The sequence below is a fragment of the Meleagris gallopavo genome, chromosome 26 (assembly GCF_905368555.1).
Source record: "Meleagris gallopavo chromosome 26, MGAL_WU_HG_1.1, whole genome shotgun sequence".
NCBI classification, from domain to species: domain Eukaryota; kingdom Metazoa; phylum Chordata; class Aves; order Galliformes; family Phasianidae; genus Meleagris; species Meleagris gallopavo.
In genome coordinates this window covers 4,231,061-4,252,912 of record NC_139429.1, presented here as the reverse complement: position 1 = coordinate 4,252,912, position 21,852 = coordinate 4,231,061, and the positions used below count along the sequence as shown (strand labels likewise).

General features: G+C 61.7%; 3 protein-coding genes across 7 annotated transcripts; all 3 read right to left on the bottom strand.

Annotated features, from left to right (window-relative positions):
- Positions 1 to 1,968: 1,968 nt before the first annotated feature.
- Positions 1,969 to 4,425, bottom strand: C1QTNF5 (C1q and TNF related 5). Its single transcript, XM_003212704.5, has 3 exons — positions 4,266 to 4,425; positions 3,373 to 3,605; positions 1,969 to 2,934 (listed from the first exon to the last, which is right to left on the bottom strand). The coding sequence occupies exons 2-3, from the start codon at positions 3,584 to 3,586 to the stop codon at positions 2,417 to 2,419; spliced, it is 732 nt and encodes a 243-aa protein (XP_003212752.1). The 5' UTR covers positions 3,587 to 3,605; positions 4,266 to 4,425; the 3' UTR covers positions 1,969 to 2,416.
- Positions 4,426 to 5,461: 1,036 nt separating this feature from the next.
- On the bottom strand, positions 5,462 to 9,189 carry MFRP (membrane frizzled-related protein). 2 transcript variants are annotated; one of them, XM_085209317.1, is made up of 13 exons: positions 9,130 to 9,189; positions 8,938 to 9,049; positions 8,612 to 8,740; positions 8,346 to 8,504; positions 8,049 to 8,268; positions 7,837 to 7,967; positions 7,290 to 7,415; positions 7,110 to 7,204; positions 6,844 to 6,992; positions 6,598 to 6,728; positions 6,295 to 6,429; positions 6,025 to 6,152; positions 5,462 to 5,960 (listed from the first exon to the last, which is right to left on the bottom strand). In XM_085209317.1, the coding sequence occupies exons 1-13, from the start codon at positions 9,181 to 9,183 to the stop codon at positions 5,736 to 5,738; spliced, it is 1,794 nt and encodes a 597-aa protein (XP_085065443.1). In that variant the 5' UTR covers positions 9,184 to 9,189; the 3' UTR covers positions 5,462 to 5,735. The 2 variants fall into 2 exon arrangements, with proteins under 2 accessions (XP_085065443.1, XP_085065442.1); XM_085209316.1 differs by having other exon boundaries at positions 7,110 to 7,186; positions 9,130 to 9,183.
- A 696-nt stretch (positions 9,190 to 9,885) lies between these two features.
- USP2 (ubiquitin specific peptidase 2) lies at positions 9,886 to 20,977 on the bottom strand. Of its 4 annotated transcripts, none has more exons than XM_085209347.1 (14): positions 20,744 to 20,977; positions 19,578 to 19,652; positions 17,473 to 18,119; positions 12,915 to 12,965; positions 12,560 to 12,683; positions 12,356 to 12,467; positions 12,150 to 12,281; positions 12,000 to 12,064; positions 11,818 to 11,921; positions 11,652 to 11,732; positions 11,495 to 11,573; positions 11,285 to 11,392; positions 11,089 to 11,209; positions 9,886 to 11,010 (listed from the first exon to the last, which is right to left on the bottom strand). In XM_085209347.1, the coding sequence occupies exons 3-14, from the start codon at positions 18,076 to 18,078 to the stop codon at positions 10,923 to 10,925; spliced, it is 1,671 nt and encodes a 556-aa protein (XP_085065473.1). In that variant the 5' UTR covers positions 18,079 to 18,119; positions 19,578 to 19,652; positions 20,744 to 20,977; the 3' UTR covers positions 9,886 to 10,922. The 4 variants fall into 4 exon arrangements, with proteins under 4 accessions (XP_085065473.1, XP_085065475.1, XP_085065474.1 ...); XM_085209349.1 differs by having other exon boundaries at positions 12,150 to 12,260; positions 20,744 to 20,975; XM_085209348.1 differs by lacking the exons at positions 19,578 to 19,652; positions 20,744 to 20,977 and adding an exon at positions 18,849 to 18,976.
- Positions 20,978 to 21,852: the final 875 nt, after the last annotated feature.

Sequence of the window (21,852 nt, the reverse complement as noted above, 5' to 3'; positions counted from 1 at the left end):
CCCCAGGTGCACACAGCCCACAGGTCCCTCCTGTTTGTCCTCACGCTGCTGTATAGGCACTTTGGATACCCCAACAGGGGCCTGTTTCCCAGCACAGCCATGAGAGCTCATGCACAGTGTTGGCATGCATGCACTGGATGGACCCCTCCTCAGCCCTGGTTGCACACTTGAGCCCTTTGCTTGCCCACCTCCTCCTCCCCTGATTGAGGACAGCCTCCATCCCCTCCCCCAGGTTGAACTTCTCCTTACCAGGTCAGCCAGGAGTCACCAGCACAGCCTTTGCCACTGAGGGCATTTCCATACTCTGCTCCTGCAGCTGAAGGTTTGGGCTCTTGGTGGAGATGATCGATCCACTTGGCATCTTCACCTCCTCTGCAGCTTCAGGGCACACACATAGCCAACACCTCTTGCATGCTGCACATAGCAGCCCCAGACTCTTGCTGCAGCCCCAGCCCTGCTGGGTCCAAGCCTTCAGCATAAGACTGTGACCTAACTGTGGCCAAGAAGCAGTGTGCTGCTCCGGGAAGAGCTGCCAGCACTTCTTCTTTTTTATTTATTTTGTTTTTGATTAAATAAACATTTCTGTTCCAGCTGCCACTTCTGTCAGCTGCACAACAAGACCTATCTGCTCACCCTCCTCTTATAGCAGCTTCACCCTCCTGTTGGCCAAAGGGGTGGTGGTCCCTCCCCAACCTGGGTGCAGCTGGAATAGGGGCTGTGGCCACTCCTTCCTCAGGGGCAGCTGCTGGAGCTCGTTAGGAGCTGCTAGGTATTGCCACAAACTGAAGCCTTTTGTGGCTCCTCTTAACCCCATCCCCTCTCTGTCCTCTTCCCTAGGCAGCTGTGAGCACCTCTATGTTGCTCGGGGGGGGGTCCCAGCAGTCCCCCACTGACCCCATACAAAGCACCCCGGTGAAAAAGAGCATCTCAAGGAAAGCAGAGCCCAGAGCTGCTGCACCAAGCAGCTCCCTGCATCACGATAGGGCCTGGAGGATGCTCCCAGCCCCCACGTACCTCCCCTGGCCTCATCCCAAGAAAAGTCATTATCCTCCTCCCAGAATAGACAGTTCCGACCATCGATCTGCTCTGCCGCGTTGTTTATCCCTGAGCGGCTCTGCTTACAGAAAAAGCCATCTTCAACCCAAACAGCCGCTTCCGCTGCAACGTGACCCTGCGGCTGGGGCTGGGAGGGAGCTGCAGGGCTCCCATGGAGAGCGAGCCCTCACCCCGGGCCCCATGGCTTCTGCAAGTCCTTGTGGGGCTATGTGTGGTCCCACAAGCACTGCTGTGCTCCGTGTGCCCAGGTGTGATGCAGCGATGTTCCCTTGGCTCCGGGCCCCTGCGCGGTCCCAAGGTCTGGGCGGTTCGCTCCTTGCACTGTAGGGTTGCTCGTCCCGAGTGCCCCCAGCCAAAAGCCCTCTCCCTGCTCGTCCCCTATCCCCGCAGGACCTATTTTGGGCAGGAATGAGGAAGCTCTTCGTTCCACGGCTAAAAATAGGGATCTTTCTCCCAAGCGGATCACTGCTCTCACACTGCATCCCGGAATGGGAGAGGGCTGGCGAACTCCCGAAGTCCTGGACACGGTGGGGGGCAACAATTCCCCCTGCCCCAACCTCCGTGTCCTCAGCCAGGCCGGGGCCCCAACCTTTCCCATGGCACCGGGGGGGGGGGGGAGGTCCCTGCGGGGACGCGACCCTCGGACAGAACGCTGCGCACTGCAGGGAGCCGAGATCGGGGGTCTGGGCGGGGAGTCCCTCCCCAACCCCTCCCCTCGATGATTTAGGGGAAGGCTCACAGGGAGGGAGGAGGCAAAGGGATGCCGATGCTTCCATCTAGCGGCTTCCCGCTGGCTGTGCTGCCTGCTGGCGTCCTGTCCCCCGCGCTGCGAGCCGGCATCCCTCCGTGCGGCCCCCCGAGTTGTGCCAGCCTCCCCTCCGACCCCTAAGCAGGGTCGAACAGCAGCAGGCGCAGGGATGAAGACCCCTTTATTGCGGGTGAAGGAGGAGATGGGCGGCTGGAAGACGGGGACGAGGACGGGGACACAGGTGACACGGGCAGGATGGCCGCTCACCGTGGGACGTGGCAGGAGGTGGCAGGACGGGCCCCTCGCCGTGCCAGCGGCCAGGCAGCCCGCAGGGAGAAGCTGGCCGGGGGACGCTGCGTGCACAGGGACAATGCGGCCATCAGGTCACTGCAGCTCCCCGGCATGGGCACAGAGCCCCAAAGCTGGGTGCCCACGATCATGCTTAGCTCTGGCACAGAGCTGCATTGGGTGGCAGGGAGAGCGTGCCCCTGCCTGGCGCGAGGCTATGAAGTCGCAGTAGGGCAAGGGGAGGATGCTGAGCATCCTGGCTCCCATATGGCCAGATCCCATCCCCAAGGGGTGCCCATGGGGTCCCCATCCCCAGCCTCATGCTCAGGCGAAGACGGCGGAGTTCTGCCAGTAGGAGTAGACGAGGAAGCCAGTGAAGGTGCTGTCTGTCTTCACGCTGGCATAGAAGCCGATGTAGTCCCCGACTCCCACCTGCACCCATACCTCATCCTCGGGCTCCAGGCGAACCAGAGCCCCCCCAGAGAGCGAGGTGGGCTTGGGCCAGTTCCCGTAGTACTGGAAGAAGGAGGCGATGGAGTGCCCGTTCTTCATGATATCAAACTGCAGGCTGGAGCGGTAGACAGTGGCATGGACAGCAAAGTAGTAGAGGCCAGGCACCTCGCAGGTGAACTTGCCAGTGTTGGGGTCGTAGTGGCCCTGCTCATTGATCAGGACCACATCAAAGCGGATGGGCTGGTCGGCCAGTGGTGGGCTGCGGGACTCGGAACGCTTGGCGCTGAAGGCGGAGCGGGGGGCCACTGCACATTCACCCTGTGCTCCTTTCTCGCCATGCATGCCATCCATGCCGGGGCTGCCCATCTCCCCACGGGGTCCGGGAGCTCCTGGAGGGATCACAGAGGGGACAGTGTAACCTTGAAGCTGCTGTCCCCAGCGCAACCCCTGCCATCCGTACTCCCCCAGCTCAGCTGCCCAGACCCATCCCAGTGGGGTTCAGCATCCCATGGGTGCTGTCACTCTATCTGGGGATGCAGCATACCCCGCAAGGGCAGGAGATCAGCCCCCAGGAGCCAAGGAATTGATGTTGTACCCACACTGGGGTTCCTGACGCAGGAGGTGGAAGGAAGGGAGAAACACAGCGGTGCTGGTGGCAGCAAGCTGCTGACTCTTGGAGGGTCATCCATGCAGAAGGGTGGTGGCAGCACAAAAGGGGCACTTTTGTGGGATTTCCTCCCAGCTTGGCAATATAGGGCAATGCCAGCATTCAGACACAAGCTCATTCCCATGGCGAGGGTCCCCTACTGACATGACCCCTTACTTACCTGGTGGACCCATCTCGCCCTTCTCGCCTGGCATCCCCATCGCCCCATCCCGGCCATCTCGTCCATCTCTGCCTGGCAGACCCTGGCCCCCGTGCAAGCCTGGGGTGCCGGGGATGCCCGGCTGCCCTGAGCACTGCCTGGGGATCTTGTTGTCTTCAATCTGCATAGAGCTGCTGATGAGCCCGAGGAGGAAGAGGAGGAAGAGATGCTTCATCTCGTCTGCTGTGCAGGGGCTGGGAGGGAGCACAGGACACAGGTTACACTCCTGTGGGTACCAATTCAGAAGGCAGGCACCCTGCAGCTGCCCTCAATTCTCTCCCAGTTGCCTTTTTGGCAGGCGCTGCCTGCACCTGCTGCAACATCCCCATTGCCCACCCAAACCGTGGTGATGCCGGTGCCAGAAGCAGGAGGGGACCAGACAGGGGAGGCAATAACAGTGCACACGTGCTGACACAGGATTCTGGGTGCCGGGTGGGCACTGCTGGCAGGATGCCCACGGGTGACACCACGCATGGGCTGTGGTTTTGGTAGACAGCAGTGCGTGGCGGGGCGGCAGCTCGGGAGCTCCAGTTGCATCGTGGCCCTGCCCTTGGCAGCATCCCCATGGCCGGCTCCCTGCTCCGAGCCACCCAGCTCCCTGCATGCAGCCATCCAGGGCTGCAGCATCGCACGGGGACGTGCTGGGACCACCCTGGTGCTGGGACCACCCAACAGCCCTCCAATCCCCGGCGCAGCCCCCAGCCCTTTCCCCATGGCCTTGCCCTAATGAAGTTTCTCTCTCCCCTCTCCTGGATGTGACGGCTGCAGCAAAGAGGAAAAGGAGGAGAAATGTGGCTCCTTTCTGTCCCAGTGCCAGAGCTGGGACCCCATTGTGTCCATGCCTCCCCACTCACCGCAGTCCCCCAGCTCCTGTCCCCACGTCCTGCTGTGCTCCGCTGGGATGGCTGCTGCTCTTCCTGACCGCTTCGCTCTGACGAAGGCCCGAGGAGAGGCTGCCTCTCCACCCCCCCCCTCCTCCCCACGTCTCTCCTCCCAAACTCCAAAGGAAATCACGGGCCCCGGGAGCCAAAAACTACAAGACAAGGGGAAAAAGAAAAATAATCCCGCGGTGTCGGAAGCGCTGTAAGCAGGGGGAAGGGAGAGCCAGACAAACAGCCCAGCAGGGCGAGGGGAGGCGTGGGATGAGAATCATCAGCGCTGAAGGCATCTGGGCAGCAGGACAGCACGATGGAATGGGGAATATGAGAGAAAACAGAAGGAAAGCAGAGCGAGAGAGTTGGAGAAGGGAGCGGGAGTCCTAGAGGTGTGTGATGCCCTGGCTGGCACTTTGTCACTGGCAGAAGGGATAAGGCAAGAGGGACAGTGAGGCACACAGAGTGTGGCAGTGCCAGCACTAGGAGCACCCGTGGGGGCTGCAGAGGGTGCAGGCGTGGTGCTGCATGGTGCAGGGATGCGGCAGGCTGCAGGTGCAGGCAGCAGGAAGGAAGACTGCAGGCACGCGATGAAGCTGGGATGGTGCTGGGCTTTGCAAGGCACTCCCAGCTCTCCTTGAATCTCTTCCAGCACTGAGTGCATCCAAGAGATGCTGCAGGGTGCAGAGGTGCGGGTGACACTTCATGGCCCACATACCCAAAAGCTGGGTGCTTGCACGGGACCTGGCTGCTCTCCCCCAGGTGTGAAGGGGCTGTTGGTTTTGGCCAGCTGGCAGCTGGTTTGTGGCCACAGGGTGTTGCCAGGCTGTGGCCAGTGGGGTGGCTTGGTGCCAGCATAGCCAGCAAGGACAGAGCCCTGGCTGGAGTGAGTTCTGCTCCCTGCACCATGGAGATGCCTGCATGACACTCTCCAAGACCCGTCCATCTCTCTGGGGTCCCCCATCCCATTGAGGGCACAACAACAACAACAACAACAAGCCCATGTCTTCCTTGCAGCTGGGACAGTCCTGTGCCCTATTATTCCTGCCCACACTCCTGGCTTCCCTCTTTTAGCCCATGCCTCCATTTCTGCAGTATAATCTGGTGGGACCAACACGCAGACCCTCTCCAAAGACACCTCCTGCTCCATCACTTCATCAGCTGCTCATGCTCTTTATTTTGCTGTCTCTGGGGCTGGGGGACAGCCTGTAGCCCGACTCACCCTGGCCCAGCCCTGCGCCATTCACAGAGCATTAACAGCTCTGCTGCTGAGGGCTCAGAGTCCCTCTCCTGGAACTCAGTCCTGCAAAAAGCCCGTGGCATCTGGGCACTGAACTGGGCACAGAGCAAACTGGCAGGCCTCAGGGCAGGACATCTCACAGCTGGAGCAGAAGGGAGGTTTGGGGCAGGAGTGGGCTCTTTTGCATCCTCCACACCTCTTTTTTCGCCATCTCAGGGCTGGAAGCACTCCACAGGGTCGTTGGAGTCAGGCAGGATGTTGCAGTTGATGGGCCAGAGGATGCCGAGGAGACCCAGGGAGTGCTGGCAGCGCAGCTCAGCAGCCAGGCAGACAGCACGGCAGGGCTGCAGGACACCCCCATCTGGTGTGCACTTGGGCACAAAGAGGCTGCAGATGAGCAGGCGGAGGTGCTGGTAGCAGGCGAGCTCCATCAGAGTCTGCAGGAGAGAAGCAGTGAGCACAGTGTGGTGCAGAGCACCCACCTGCAGCCCAGCAGCTCACCTGATAGTCTTGCAGCACCTCGGCAGCTCCCGCCTGGTCTGGGATGGCCAGCCAGATGTTAGGGAAGGAGGTGGCATTGTAACCCAGCCCCAGGCACATCTCCACCTCCACCGGCTCGCAGATGGAGCCTGAACAGGGAGAGGTGCAGGGTTAGGGTTGGAGTTAGGGGTTACATATCACAAAGGGTCTGATGGCCTCCAGGTGTGCAGCTGGGTAGGTGGTGGCTGTGGGATGGCTGTCAGGGGGTGTCCCCCAGCCGTGGGCACTCACCAAATGCAGGGTAGGAGACCCCAGTACAGTTCAGCTCATCGGTGCCATCGGGGCAGTCGTGCCAGCCGTCACACACAGACTCCAGCGCCCGGCACTCGCCGTTGCCACAGGAAAAGTCTGCGGGGCTGCAGGTCTCTGCCAGAGCAGGGCATGGGGATGGGCATGGGCACAGAGCCAGGGGACCTCCAGCCCAAGCTCCTGCTCCAAGAAGGGTCAGATGTGGAGGAAAACCCGGGCTTCCTTAAGCCTGGCCTTGGAAACCCCCAAGGATGGAGGCACCCTGCTCCCTGCCTGGCTACGTACTCTCTGTGGCATTGCGGGCTAGGTAGGTGGCAAAGAACCCGGTGTCTGCTACTCCTTCATCTGCCACAAAGAGGACTGTCATGACGTGGCGTGACGAGGTCAAGGTGGGTGGCAGCTGGTGGCCACAGAACCTGCAGGGAGATGGGGCAAGAGAGGGCATTGGGTGTGCAGAACCCTAAGCCTCATCTTCTGGCTCACTTCAGCATCCCGCTCCGTGCCTCAGTTTCCCCAGCTGAGGACCCACACCTGCCCATGAGGCTGGCAGTCCCGGTGCCTGCACTGTCGTGAACCTCCACGAAGTCAAAGCTGCAGTCTTCGTGTGACTCCAGGCTGAAGTTGTGGAAGTGCAGGTCTATGATGTGACCCAGGGGCACGGAGATCTGCCAGAGGCACAGCTATGGGGACAGCCGTGAGAGCTGTGAAGCTGGGCAAGGGCACCTTGACTCCCTGACAGGAGGAGGCCTTCCTTCCTCCTGCCCTCCTCCTCCTCCTCCCAACATCCTTTCTCTCACCTGCTGGTGTGGGTATGGCTGGGGGTGGCTCGGGGTGGAGAAGTGCCCCTCCAGGGCGGTCAGCGGCCCCCCGCACTCTGGAGACACACACAGCACTCACACACATGGCAGCTGTGCCCCTCTACCATCACCTCCCTGGGGCTGTGGGAGTCACACACATGAGGTGGGAAGCCATCCCACCTTTGTGCTTCACGCTGCAGTTGGCCTCATCGCTCCGATCCTCGCAGTCGTGGAACCCATCACAGACAAAGCCCAGGTGGATGCAGAGCCCCTGGTCACAAAAGTGCTCATCCCACGCACAGCTCTCTGTGGAGTGAGTGCAGGTGTCTGGGCTGGTCACCCACATCCACATCCATACCCACATCCATTCCCATACCCATACCCACACCCATACCCGTACCCATACCCACATCCATTCCCATACCCACATCCATACCCGTACCCATACCCACATCCATTCCCATACCCATACCCACACCCATACCCGTACCCATACCCACATCCATTCCCATACCCATACCCACATCCACATCCATACCCATATCCATTCCCATACCCATACCCACATCCATTCCCATACCCATACCCATATCCATTCCCATACCCATACCCACATCCATATCCGTACCCATACCCACATCCATTCCCATACCCATACCCACACCCATACCCGTACCCATACCCAAAGCCCTGGGTATTATGAGGCCAACCCACATGATGTACTCACTCTCACTGGGGGCCACAGCACGGTACCGAGCACTGAAGCCTGGTGCCCCCACACTGCCATCAGAGACAAAGGTGACACGCAGGTGGTTGGAGATGCTGTTGAAGGTTGGGGGGACCACGCTGCCACAGAATCTGGGGGCACAGTGGGGGTAGTAGCACTGCTTGCACCATCCCTGGGTATGCCACCCCCTCCTTGGGCGCACACAGCCCTACCTGGCAGTGCCCCCCCGGGCTCCCTGCTCCTCATAGAGTTCCAGCCGGTCGAAGAGACAGGAGGCGGTGCCCTCCACGCTGAACGCATCCATTGTCAGCTGGATGGCCATGCCAGCTGCCACCTCGATGTGCCATATGCAGAGAGCATGGGGTGGGTAGGGGCCGGGGTGGTTGGGGGAGCTGAAGGAGCCCTCGGAACCACGCAGAGTCCCACCGCACGCTGCATATTACAAATGGGTTTGGGTTAAGGACATGGGGACGTGACCTCCATGGTGTGTCACCCGCATGGGGACTTACCTGGTGCCCGAGTGCTGGCTGCAGGTGGTCGGCCATGGGTTGGGGTGGAGGGTTTGGGGTCCTGGGGGTCTCTCTGGCTGGGTGCCACAGTGGTGGTGGCGGTGCTGCGGGCGGGCAGGGCTGCAGCCGGGGAGTGGGGTGGTGGTGGGGATGTCAGCTCTGCGCCAAGGGGGATGGATGTAGTGTGGGGAGGGAGCTCTGGAAGAGCCCACCCAGCCCCACAGTCACGGCACATTCCCCCCACTCTCCCTGCTCACAGCACTCACGGTGGATGACGATGCCCAGCAGGAGGGCGATGAGGAAGAGGAGAACAGCACTCATCAGAGCCACACAGAGCCAAGTGAACCTGCAGTCGGCACGGTACTGCCAGCCCGCCTGCACCCAGAGCTGCCGGCCTGGAGAGGGCAAGGAGAGAGAGCAGAGCGGGGTGCTGCCACGTCCCCAGCCCTGTGCCACCCTCTGAGCCCAGTCTTTTGTCCCCAGGATGCCAGCAATTCCCCACGCATCCCCACACCCCCACAGACAGCACCCCACAGGTGGGCTCCCAGTGGTCCCACGGACACGGGCGCGTGTACAAACCCCATGCAGGTACCGAGGGCATCCTGGGGTGATGTGGCTCCCACCCCATCATCGTCCGGTGGCTGCTCAGCTGGAGGCACTGCCAGGGGCTCCTCACCCTCAAAGACGGGGTTGCAGAACTCAGTCTGCACAAAAGCAATGGTGCATGGCACTGTGAGGATGCACTGTGGAGACCCATCGGGTGGCACCCCTGCCCCAGCCCTACCTCACTGCGCTCCAGAGCCTCGGGGCAAAGCGTGATTTCGGTGAAGTCCTTCATGGTAGCAGTACTCCTGGTACAGAGCACTTAAAAGCCCCCCCAGATTGCTCTGCTCCCCAGAATGGCTGCATGTCCCTCCACCCACTGCTCTCTGGATGCTCCCATCGCATACAGTGCTGGCTGTGCCCTCGTGTGCTCTGCCCCACAGGGCCCTATGGCTGTGTGTGGGGAGCTCTGGGAGGCCCTGCTCCCCTCGGTGGGCCCCTTCCCTCTGCCCCGTTAATCCAGCTCAGCTGAGGATGCCGAGGTCAGGCCCTGGCACGGAGATCCCACATCTTAAAGGGGAAAGTGTGCTCGCACCAGAGCTGGAAGACTGCCCCAGGGGCTGGGGACATGGCTTTCCAGGTGCCGGTGGGAGTGGGGCAGCCCTGGAGGGGCTGTGTTGGATGTGCACCCCTCCTTCCCTCTTGTCCCCCCTTGCTGATGTCTGAGTGCTGCCGCCCGCGTTCCTGCTGCCTTTTAATGCCACAGGTCTGTGCCTGAGCTGGGCAGAAAGAGGCCTTTGTTCAGGGCTTTGGGGGCAGAGCATGGGCACAGTAGGAGGAGGAGAAGCTCCCTGTGCCCCAAGGACACACCACGGCCACCACATCCACTTGCTGCAGGAGAGCCCCGTGCCATGGTTCCTTCTAGATTGAATCCTGACTCAGTTTCCCTCCTGCTGCTGGAGCCAAGAACACACACACACACGCACACACACAGCACTCTGTTCCAGCTAAAATTTATTCCTACACGAGTCTCCCTTGTACGAGACACATCCTGCCCATCTTGCTTACACAGTAAACAAGCCACCTGCCGAGCTGCAGCACTGCCCCAGCCCGGGACCCACCTCTGCCCCCCAGCCCTGCCGGGATGCCCCTGGGGGATGTGCTCGGGGCAGGGGGGCTCAGCCCATGCCCAAAGCAGGATGGGTGCTGGGTTGGACTGGGGCTGGGGTTGTGCTGGGTCAGTTACATGTCCCCCCCCATTGCACCTCAGGCAGGGCGGGATGGGGAGGAGAATAAATTAGAGAAAACGCTAAAAAGGCCACTGGCGTTTGCTAGCTGCAGGATGGAGCAGTGGGGCTAGGTGAGCATCTCTAGGCACCCCATGGGGCTCCTGGTGAAGAGGGGAGGAAAGCCCCAGTACTAGAAGGGTGCTGCCCACCCCCCCACCCCTCCTCACCCCCCCGTAGGACGGACATCCCTGTGCACCCCAAGGGCCTCCCGCGCCCCGAAATGGTTTAAGGCACCGTCGTATAAGGAGGTGGGTCAGCCCCCCCGGCGTGAGTCCCTGGGCAGCCAGGAGGGATGCTCCGGGCTGAGAGAAGTCCGTGATAAATAGAAAGAAACTCCACGAAACATCATCCTCCCTCCTGGCCGTAAGTCCTGGGCCGATCAGAAAGCAGATGGAGGTGGGATGGAGGCGACCAAAGAGCTGCAATCCTTCACCAGGAGGTTTGGAGGTGCTGGGAGGAGGCTCGTGGATCCTCGGGGATGGCAGAGCGGTATAAAGATGCCAGAAGGGACCCAACTCCAGGTGTCCCCAAGGTCCTGGTGGGAGCAGGCAGCCCCATGCCCCTTGCTCAGTATTTTTATTACACACCAGAAAGAAAAAAGAAAAACTACCCCAGGGTAAAAAGCAAACACCAGCGGCCCGGAGGCACCTGGGCTACCTGGGTTCTGCCCTCATCTCGGGGCTTTCTACTGTCCTTGGGGTGCCAAAATCCAGGTAGGAGGCTCTGAGGGGTGCCCAGGGGCCGGCTACATGCGTGAGGATGGGCTGGCCAGCTCGTAAAAGAGCAGGTAGGCATCGCTGCTGCGTACGTGGCTGGAGGACATCGGGGTGACGCTGCAGAGATATGGGGAGATGCACTATGAGCAATGGGGTGCCCACATGGCCCTCCCCGTGCCACCCACACAGCCTCACCGGGAATCATTGAAGCTGTGCCACTCGCTGGAGATGGGGCTCTTGCAGTAGGCAGTGTAGTGTCCCCCCATGGTGGTGCCCGAGTGGTTGGAGACGGCGTAGAGGTTGTAAACGGCGTGGTCTGGGGGGAGAGGGTGAGGATCAGTGGTACCCACATGTGAGCTCTGAGCTCTGCCCCCCCAGCCCAAGCACTTACTGCAGCTCTGTGAGGCGAACTCCCTCAGGTCCAGGTCCTTCAGTGGGAAGTTGACGAAGGTGGAGAGCTTGCTGGCTCGTATCCTGGCCTCTGAGAAGCGTTTCAGGTCTGAGGGGGGCACGTCAAGGAGATGGGGAGCAAAGGGAAGCCTGCCAACAACTGCCATCCCGCACCAGCCCCACCAACCCCATTTATTAGTACGAAGGATACGGAGCACCAGGATCTTGGGGAACTTCTGGATGCTGAATTTCTTCGTGCACCGCGTCCTGGCTTTGCAGCGACAACACGTCTGTAGGCAGTGAGCAGTACAGTGAGGACCCATCCTGCACCCATGCAACTCCCTGTGCCCCCACCCCACGTCCCATACCGGTTTCTCATCCCCATCCAGAACGTCCTCTTTGGTGAAGAGCCGCAGGCAGTCCATCAGGGTGACTTCCCCGTAGCCTTTCTGTGCGAGGAGGGCACAATCAGGAGCACAGTTATGGGGCACAATGTGTGGGGTAGGGGGACAGGGAAGAGCGGGGACACCTCACCTTGGGGATGGGCAAGGAGAGGTCCCAGAAGGGGTCAAAGGCTGTGGAGCAGTAGCCGCACTCACTGCAGGTCAGCGAGCTCTTCAGCTGCCCAACGAAGAGATCTGAAGGCGAGGGGATGGAGAAAGGTGAGACTGCAGGCCCAGCCCCCTGCCTGCCCCCACCCCTCCCTGTATGCTCACCACTAACACGGCTGTCCTCCCGCTCCTGGTACCTCCGCCACATCTGGCGGCTCTTCTCATCATCACTGTGAGACAGAGGGACAGAGCTGCTGAGCAATGCTGGATCCCACGGGCATCCAGCCCCCACCCCACCGCCCGCCCCATGCTTACGGGAGGTGGTCCAGGGTGTCAGCGTTGGCCCGCGGCCGCACCAGCACACGGTTCACCTCGCTGTGCAGCCCATCTAGGAGGAAACGCAGGAACTCCTGTGCATCCTGCTGGCTGCAAGGCAAAGGGACACGGCTGTGAGAGACCCCCGGGGGGCTCTGCACCCACAGCCAGGCCCAGATAATCAGCCCCACACCGCCAGTGCCTACTTGTATCCAACAAAGCGTGGGGCATATCTCTGGATCTGCGTCTTGAACTCGGAGGGGCTCACGCTGTCATTGGGGGATGAGGTCCAGAGCAGCTGGATCAGCTTTGCGAACTCTGCGTGCAGAGAGGAAGCTCAGCGATGTGGGGAGGAGGGGAATGTGCCCCATAGATGTCCTCATCCTGTCCCCCACCCCCACCCCGGATACCTGACATGAGCGCAGTGCGCATGCGGCTGTTGTTGTTGAGGTCCCGCAGGTACTGGTTCTGCAGGCAGTAATCCCGCAGCTCCTTGGTGTTACTCAGGCACTGCAGGATGGAGTTCATGAAGCACTGGGGGAGGCAGAAAACCATGGCAACGTAAGGCGGAGAGAGGGAGGCGGGTGGTGGCAGGGGGGCACCTTGGGGCGGGTGGGCAGGGGATGGAGATGGAGCAGGGGGGAGCGTGGGAAGGCATTTGTCCACCTGCACCACTGGGAGCGTGGATGCCAGGGTCCTTAATGTGCCCACAGAATGGCACTGTGTGGGCTGGGGCTGTGCCCACAGATGAGGACAAGCACTCACCGTATTGCCGAGGTTCCGCAGTCCAGTCAGCCCCTGCACCACCTTGGAGCTCTGCAGAGAGAAGGAGTAGGGCTGAGACAAGCTGCCTGTGAGTAACCCGTGGGGCCGCCAGCACCCCTGTGGGGCAGCCCCACATGGCCGTGCAGGGGCATTCTGGGCTCTCTTGGCACTACCATGCGCAGGAGAAGCCTGAGGACCCATTGCTCGCTCAGGTGCCTGGCCTGGGATGACTCCCAGGGCTCAAAGTCCTTCTTGCTGCCCTATGCCCTGCAGGCCAGGCTGGCCACCCTCTGCCTCCCCCTGCCAACTCTATGCCCTGGGAAGCTGTGGGTGGCTGTGCTCAGTGCCTGCCCTATGGCTGAAGGGGGTGTCCCACTGCTGCCCGTCCCACTGCTGCCCATCCCTCCAGGACACCCCACGCAAGTGCCACCCTCCACAAGCATGGCTGCTTTGTGGGATAAAGTCCAGAGAGGGCGGTGACAGGGTGAGCCTCCCCGACCTGCGCCCATCGCGGCCGCAGCTCCCGGTCCTCCCCCAGGCGTGAGGAGGGGGAGGAGGAGGAGAGGAGGGGGCCCGTCAGCTCCAAAATAGCAGCAGCTGGTGCGCGTGTGGGAGGTGCTGAGCACCCAGCCCTGACAGCAGCCCAAAATAACCCAGATACAGTTACACGTGTGCCATAGCGATGGTGCAGGCATCACCCGCCGCAGGGGCACAGCACCGGCGGGCACCCAGGTGCCCCGTGCCGGGCACACGTGGCTCAGCCGGGCAGCTCGGGCGCTCAGCATGCGGGTCAGTGCCTGTAGCAGGGAGCTGGCCCAATGGCCCCGCAGCCCCCGCCCCTTTCCATGGGGCAGGAATGCACAAGAACCCCCGTGCCATAGCCGTGGCTACACCAAGGTCGTATTTCCCCCCCACGTTTTCCCTTCCCTGGGTGACTCAACTCCAGCTAATCTCCCTCGCCCGGCCGGGGCTTTATCTAGGACACGGCGCGGCTCACAGGCGGCGGAGCAGAGCTGGCTCACGCGGCAGCGGCGGTGGCTGGGGAGTCCCTGAGGCTGCACTGCGGGATGGGGACAGGGGACAAGGCGAGAGGATGGGGACAGGATGCGGGCCGCCCTGCTCCACCCGAGCACCAGCAAAGCGCTGGAGAAACCCAACTTAGCTAAGTGCCCAGACCCTGACCTCCATGGCCCTGCTGTGCCTGTGTTGGGGGTCCCCACTCCAGATACTGTTCCAACTTGTTCCGGTGACGCCACCGCCACGCTGTACGGCCACCACCTCCTCCTTGCCACGGGGGCATGGGATGGGGCCAAGGTCACGGCCGGGGCAGTGCTGGCCAAGGGACCCTGGTGCACAGCCACGTGTTTTCACCTCTCCTCCTGTTCCCTGCATGGGAGGTGCCGTCCCCCAGCGCCGGTGGCATCGATGGGCACCCAGCACCACGCACCCCATCCTGCAGCAACGTGCACCCCGAGGGGCAGCGGGGAGCCCCGCACTCCATAAAGCACACAGCGGATTCCCCCTCCCCATCGTCCCCTCCTCGGCTCCCATCCTCCGGGCTGCTCGTACCTTGGTCTTGTTGAGGACGAGCCCGACGAAAGTGGAAACCAGCAGGGAGCCCGGCATGGAGGTGCGGGGCCGCAACTCCTTGTGAAGGTCGGGGAGCGCGGGGGGCTCCTCGGGCAGCGTCACCGTGTACGAGTCCCGCATGGTGCCCCCCGCGAGCAAAGCGAGATGGCGAGGGGGCGAGGGGCCGAGAGGGGGTGGGCGGGAGGGTCCCCTCTCCTCGGGCCGGCCGAGGGCAAGGGTATGGGGTCAGGCCGGGCCGGAGCACCGCCGTGGCCGGGCGGTTGCGGTGCCGGAGCCGATGCCGGCTCTTTGGGGCTGACGGCACCTGAGCAGCTCTGACATCAAATGGGTGGAGAGGCAGCAGCAGGGCTCCGTGACGGCCGGCCCCCGCCGCACCGCGTGGTACAGCCAGCCCTGAGCCAGGGGGGCCCGCGAGGGGCGGCCGTGCCCGCAGCCACTGCTGAGCTGGGGACGCGGCTCCTCGGGGGGGACACGTGCGATGTCCACTGAGCTCCAGGGCTCCGTCTCTCCACCGCCACGGCATAATGTGGGGAGCACCAGCGGCACGGCCCCCTCCCTCCCCGGGGCTCCCAGAGGATGGAAAGTTGCCCCCGAGCCATGGAATGGGGCTGCAGGGTATCCGAATGGGATGCGGAGCTCAGGGGACAGTGTTATGGGAGAAAGTGCGGGCAGAGAGGCAGGCAGGGAGCGGCACCCGTTTGCCGGTCAGGGGGGGAGGGGGTTGCATTAGCACTGGGCTCAGAGGGTGTTTCTCAGACTTGTTTGTTTCACCAAAGCATGAAGCAGGGACCCCCCCAGTCACTCCCCTCTGAGCACTGGAGAAACTGAGGCACCAAGCAGGCAGACATCCAGCTCTGCCCCTGCAGCAAGGGCAGGTGAGGAGGCTGGCAGCGAGCCCAGCTCTCTGTCCTGCATCCTCAACCTGCATCCCCAAACTGCATCCCCGTCCTGCTTCCCCATCCTGCATCCCTCCACTTCACCCCTCTGACCATCCATGCCCAGGTGTCCTGGCCACCTGCACAGGGAAATTTCCACGGGCTGTCATGTAGCGGGCATGGAGTGAGGCTGCTTTGCCCCCTGCCAGACCCCAGCATGCCCCCAGCCCACACCAGCGGTGCTGTTTGGACCCCTTGTGGTGCAGCTGCAGCTTGCCCTGCCTGCGGTGCACAGCCACTGGAGGGGATGATGGGGATGCGGGGGGGGTGGGAGCAGGGAAGGAGACTATTTTTGGCACCAGCAAAAATATCTGAGGAGGCATCTTGCAGCGTTATTCATCTGCAGGGCCAGCGCTTTTTGCATCACAAGAGGAGCCCTGTCGTAATCTGCACTCGTGTATATATATATACACAGCCTGTGCTGTGTACACTGTACACACATAGGGACATGGTGTGCACACGGGGGATCAGCGTGTGCCCCACAGTATGATCCCACCCACGTGGGGCACGGCTGCACCCTAGGGCTGAGGCACAGCACCCTGCCCTGCAGCTCAGCACATGGCTTGGGGTCAGGACTGAGCCTGCTGTGCTTTGTGGGTGCTGGTGCAGCACTCCCCTGGATGCTGGATGGCAGAAGGGATGGCATCAGCCCCATCTCATGACCAACCTCATTCCCCAGTGACTTCGGTTGCTCCTATAGCTGGAGAAGGATGCAGGCTCCTGGGGCAAGGCTGCAGACAGAAAGTGAAGGAGCCAGCAACCTGTCCTAGTTGTCCCCTCGGCAGCAGTGACCTTCTGCCATGAGCTGGCATTGCAATGGCAGGACTGGCCGAGAGCCAGAGCCATCAGCTGCTCAGGATGGGGCTGTGCAGAGCTGCCGGTGATTCTGTGGCTGGCTTTGGCCTCCTGACCCTATGTCCCCACAAGGCAGTTAATGGGGTGGCACAGCACTGCTCCTTCCTTTCCTGGCATCATGAATTCTCTGCTCGCTGCAGCTGCACAAACCTCCCTGTGCCCCACAGGATGACAAATGGAGGTGCCAGGCTCCTCCATTCCATGTGGTGCCAAGGCGCTGGGTGAGGGGATGGGAGCAGGCGTGGGGACAGCCCCGTCCTTGCCCTGGCTGCGATGCTGCCCCTGAGGCTGTGTAATGGGGCAGAACCAATGGTAGCAATGGGTGCACATGTTTCCGGCACCTGGCGTGACCGCAGGCACCTGCAGTTTGTTTTACGATTGGAACGTTCACTTCCCTGCTTGGGAATGGGGGGAAAAATGCATAGGAATGGAAAATAGCAGGTGTGCACATTAAAGGCCAAGGAAATCTCAGCTGGTGTCAGCGATCCAGATCCCTGCTTGCCTGCTGTCCCATGGCACCTCCAGAATGCTCCCACGGCACTTTTCCCAGGTGTGTGGGCATGGGGGGGGATGTGGGGCTTGAAGGAAAAGAGCCTCTCGTCTTGCTCTTGGGAATGCACAAGTGACACCCCCAGCCTTTATCCTCCCTGCTGGGTGCACAGCACTGGGATGGAGCTGGGGTTCAGGCCCTGCGCTGGGGGGGACCGACCTCCACCGTGGGGCGGACTGAGAGTGAGAGACAGCGTGGACAGAGCCAATGGGATCTTGGAAGGGGACCCAAGTGGAAAATTACCAGTGCTGCTGTGCACACCAGAGCTGGGCTGAGTGCACGATAGCTGCATGCCCTGGGCCATGGCTCTGGGGATGGCACAGTGCCTATTGGAGCCCCGAGTGCCTGTCACCAAGCGTGATGCTGTGCCACCACGTGTGATGCTGTGCTGCCACGGGTTACGCCATGCCACCGTGCGTGCTGCAGCACGGCGCAGTCAGCACTGCAGAGAAGCGTTCCCATGTGCACCCATTGGGTTTGCACTCATTGACAGACTGACCCTGGGAGCATCCCTGCATGGCACCATCCCTGCACCACACTGATCCCACGCAGTCTCCACCCAGAAGCCCACTCGGACCACGCACCCTACCAGCACCATCGTGTCACCATCCCAACGCGTGCCACATACCATGGGGTCGGGGCCGTGCGTGCTGCCATGACCATCATCCCTTTCACAGAGCTGGCTGCTGGAGGGGCTGGAGGGCAGGCTGCAGTAGCTGCTCTTCTCCAGGTAATCGCGGACGTAGTCAGAGCGCGTGGCAGCCTGGTACAGAGCACTGGGGCTGGATGCGTAGGCGCTATCCGAAGTGTGCAGCCCTGAAAACTCCTGTGCCAGGTCCGAGTGGCTGATGGCTCTGCGACGGCTGAGAAGTGTGGAGGTGGACACATAGCCAGAGGGGCTGCTGGGGGTCCCGGTGAAGGAGTAGCACGAGCCCCCGCTCAGCCCCCCGCCCGGCTGTGTGCGGATGTAGGCAGGGCTCAGGCGGATGCTGGAGTCGGGGTACAGGGGCAGGCGGCCGCTGTCATAGCCGCTGGTTGGGGACAGTCTGCTGTGGTGGTACCGAGAGGAGGGCAGGTAGCTGGATTTGAAGCCGATTTTGTCTCTGTCTGCATAGGCATAGGTGGAGCCGTAGGAGGTGTAGGAGCTGTAGCCGCTGGGCATCTTGCTGTAGGTGTTCTCGGCATAGCGGGACGAGTCAACGTACCGTTTCAGTGTGGAGGAGAGCTGGGACATGCTGGAGGCTGGGACTCAGCGGGCTCAGCTGGAGGCATCGGCTGCAAGAGAAGGGCCTGGGCTCAGCTGCATGGGTTATGGCTGGCACCAGCCAGTGCCCACCCCAGGATCCCCACCTGGAGACCCTGTGAGGGGTGAGCAGGAGGCTGCAGGGGTGCAGGGGACAGAGTGCCTACCAGCCCTCCTTGGGGCAGCAGGGAGACACCAGCGGTGCCACCTGTGTGCCTTTGGGCACCTGACACCACTGGAGTAGGGCTGCACTGGGCATGGCAATGGGCACCTGTGATCAGCCAATGCCTCTGCCACAGCACTGCTGCCATGCTGTCTTCCAGCTGTTAGCACAAGAGTCCTCATCATCCGTCCTCACTCCCTGCATGGTGCCTGGGGCCAAGCTGCAGCCACCACCCACCAGGGGGCACTGGGGACAGTGGGGACAGCCAGGGGTCACCCTCCTGAAGCATACCGCCTGTCTCCCTGCCACGCCAGCGCCCTGCCTGCCTGCCATCAATAATTCAGCGATGGAGGTGGCCACTGTGTCCCTGTCTCCAGGCACAGACAGCCTGCAAGGCAGGGCAACAGCCATGCACTGGGTCCCACGGGAAGTGGTGACTTCTGCCACACGGAGACCCATGCATGGGACAGGAGGGGCATGGAGGCACCCGAAACAAATGAGGAACCAGCAGAGTCAAAGACAGAACAGCAAGAAATCTCCCCAGCTTTGAGCAAACAGGGAAGTCAGCTCTCTTCTGTACCGACAGCAGGTCCCCTACCTGTCCCAGGGCTGTGCTGCCTCGTGTCCCTTCCTGGCTGGACAGTGGCTTGTGTGGCTCTGAGAGTCCCCTGTCACCCAGGAGATGACCCCAGCTCAGAGGTTTTTCCCAGCCCCGCTGGGGCGGGCATTGGCCCCACTCCAAGGCAGTGTGGAGGTGATGGGATGGAGCCTGGCTCTGCCTTTGCCGTGCAGGGCACAGTTGGACCTGGGGATGGTCACTGAGTTGCGATCACCATGGGATCCTCCCTCCTCAGCCCTGGGCTGTGTCCCAGCTGCTATTGCTGAGGGAGCAGCAAGAGGAAACTATTTACAAGCGAGAGCAAGCCAGAGCGCACAGACCTGTTTGGGAACTGAGGCCGAGGGGTGAATAATCCCCTTGCAGGCAAACACACCACCAACACCCGGCTCTCAGCACATCCGTGCCAGCACTGGCTCAGAGAGTGCCAATGGAGAGCTGCTCCACCAGCCAAAATCCAATGCACCCTGTGGGGTTTTGCTGGGGGATGTGGGACCCAGCCAAGGACCGGCGCTCCCACGGGCACTGGGGTGAGGGTGCTGGAGTCCTGTGGCTCCAACGGGGGCTTTCAGTCCCTGGGATTAGTCCCTACGGGACACTGTCTGCCCTGGGGATGTGGGGAGCTGATGTGCAGGGATGTGGGGCTCAGAAGGGGAACTCGCCCTGGACACAGTGGTGAACCCACTGGTATCATGGGAGGAGAGGTCTTACCATGTAGGGCTGCTGTGGCTGCTAGGATGATCTGCACCGTGCTGTCCCCATGTCACATTGCTGTGGACCCCAGGGCTGCGGGAGAGCAGAGCGTGCCATGAGCCTGAGGAGCTGAGGAGGTGTGAGAAAACCCCGGTTCCTCCCATCGCTTCCTGACCTGCCTGGCCCCTCCCTGCCCAATAATAATGCTGAGCTTTCCTGATGCGTAGCAAAGCCCTGGGGCTTGCATGGCTGAGTCAGGCCTCCTGCACCCTCATCATCCTTCCTGGGGAAACTGAGGCACGGGAATGTCCGGTCTGTGGCCACGTGGCCATGAGCACCAAGGGGACCCAGCACCATGGGGATGCTCATGTTGGGGAGCACATCCTGCTCCAACCAGCATTCCCAATGGAATCCCCATGGGTCTCCTAGGTATTGAGGAGGCTGACATTCTGCTGGAGGCCTCACACTGGTGGCCCCAGTGGCAGCTTTCCCCCTTGGTGGCTGCGGAGCCCCAGGGTAAGCTCAGCTTACACAGCCCTGGCTCTGGCCGAGGTGTTACGGCTCAGCTGCTTCTCACTTACGCAGGCTGTGAGCCTTGTCCCTGTGCCCTGAGACACAACGTCCCAGCCTGGAGGTTACTGCAGAGCTCCCAGCATGCTGCCACAGAGGAGGCAATGGGGGGGACCCCGCGTTGAGCACCCTGCCTGCTCCAATCTGGTTTAGGGCCGAGGGTGCTGGGAGGGAGCTGAGGTGGGGGAGCTTTCCCCACGCAGTCACAGCCTGAGAACGCTCCCAGCTCAGTGCACGTGTGCCGGCCAGGCGTCACTGCGCTGACACATCCCCACCTGGCTGCTCACTGCTCCACAGCCACCCCTAGGCAGCAAAATCCCAAACACAAAGGGGAACCCTGATGGAGGCCCCAAGGTTATTGCTTTGAGGTCTGCAGGTGGAAAAAAAACAGGGAGCCTGGGGGGAAGTGCATGGGACGTGGCTCTGCCCACCCGGGGGCCAGGTGCTGGGCATGGTGCTGGGCTGTCCTATGTTAACACCCTCTATGGAAACAGAAAAACATCTTCCCCATGGGTTCACCCCAAACAAAGGGAAAAGAGGGCAGTTAAGGGTCCCACTGGCATCCCACAGCCCCCTCCCTAGTGCAGGCATCCCCCTGTGCTCCCTGCACTCACCAGTGGATGCGCACTCAGGGGTGCAAGGTTGGCACGGTGTGGGGTGAGCGGTGGCTCATGGGGCTGCCTCGTGTCAGTCCTCCCTCCTCGGGGTGCTTCCTGGGGCTGAAGCAGAGCAGAGGTGTGTGGGGGAGTTGGTGGCAGGGTCTGATCACCCCGGGGCTTGGTTGAGAATGGTCTGGAGGGGCCGTGCCGGAGGGTTGCGGGGCCGCGTAAAAACCACACAGCAGAAATTCAGGGCTCAGGTTACCAGCTAGATAAATATAGCGTCTTTATCTGACCTCGCAGGGCGCCGAAATGCTCCTCTCGCATTCCAGCTTCGGGGAGGCTTAAAGGGGACGTGAGCCCAAGGTGGCCCATAAGGTGGTAAGGCAGTGAGGCTAGGGGGGCACAGGGGTTGTAGGGATGGTGAAGGGTGAATGTGGGCAGGGGGATGGAGGTGGGGGACCAGGAGGGAAAGGAAGGATAAGGAGTAAGTGGGGAGCGCGGAGATGGTTTGGGTTTTGTGTCCTGGGAAACGTCGCAGGGAGAAGAGCACGGTGGGTGGGGGCCAGGTGCACCCACGGTGACACGGGGGGACATCATGGCACAACCCTGGGCACCTCTCCCTGACGCCTGACCCACCCGGTGAGCCGGCACCGCGGTGGCCGTGACTCAGCCAGCACCTGCTGATGATAATTAGGTGCAATTATGGTGGCATCTTCCTCGCTGCTGCCCAGCTCCAACCCCGAAACAGGGAGGCCACGCGTCTGCGCCTGGGTGTGACTCCCAGAGACTTCTATGGGGTCACCAATAGGGGTGAGTGCACCCCGTGGCACACATCCCGTGGCTCTGGGATGCATTGTGTGCCCAACTCCACTCCCATATGCTCCCTGCCCGCAGGATGCCAGGGCTGCCTTCACACTGCAGGCAGGGAAGGATGGAGATGGGGTGCCAAGGGATCCCATGCCCATGTGCCCAGGGATAGCCGCTGGTACCTACCCCACTCTGCCCCTCTCCCCATGCCACAGGTTGCCCCAACCCTGAGCTCACAATGAGCTGAGAAGGGTTCTCTGGTACGGAATGGAGGTGTAGATGGGTGCAGGAGGGGGTCACCCCTCAGCAGGGCA

What these genes read in the sequence shown, in the direction of transcription:
- MFRP (XM_085209317.1), bottom strand. Translation starts at nt 9,183, where the DNA reads ATGAAGGACTTCACCGAAATCACGCTTTGCCCCGAGGCTCTGGAGCGC. An exon ending in ATCACCCCAGGATGCCCTCG is followed by an intron (nt 8,741 to 8,937) that starts GTACCTGCATGG and finishes TGCCCTCTCCAG; the next exon opens with GCCGGCAGCTCTGGGTGCAG. An exon ending in GGTCTCCTACCCTGCATTTG is followed by an intron (nt 6,153 to 6,294) that starts GTGAGTGCCCAC and finishes CTCCCTGTTCAG; the next exon opens with GCTCCATCTGCGAGCCGGTG.
- C1QTNF5 (XM_003212704.5), bottom strand. Translation starts at nt 3,586, where the DNA reads ATGAAGCATCTCTTCCTCCTCTTCCTCCTCGGGCTCATCAGCAGCTCT. An exon ending in GGGCGAGATGGGTCCACCAG is followed by an intron (nt 2,935 to 3,372) that starts GTAAGTAAGGGG and finishes TGATCCCTCCAG; the next exon opens with GAGCTCCCGGACCCCGTGGG.
- USP2 (XM_085209347.1), bottom strand. Translation starts at nt 18,078, where the DNA reads ATGTCCCAGCTCTCCTCCACACTGAAACGGTACGTTGACTCGTCCCGC. An exon ending in CCCCAAGATCCTGGTGCTCC is followed by an intron (nt 11,393 to 11,494) that starts GTATCCTTCGTA and finishes TGCCCCCCTCAG; the next exon opens with ACCTGAAACGCTTCTCAGAG. An exon ending in CACAGCTTCAATGATTCCCG is followed by an intron (nt 11,011 to 11,088) that starts GTGAGGCTGTGT and finishes ATATCTCTGCAG; the next exon opens with CGTCACCCCGATGTCCTCCA.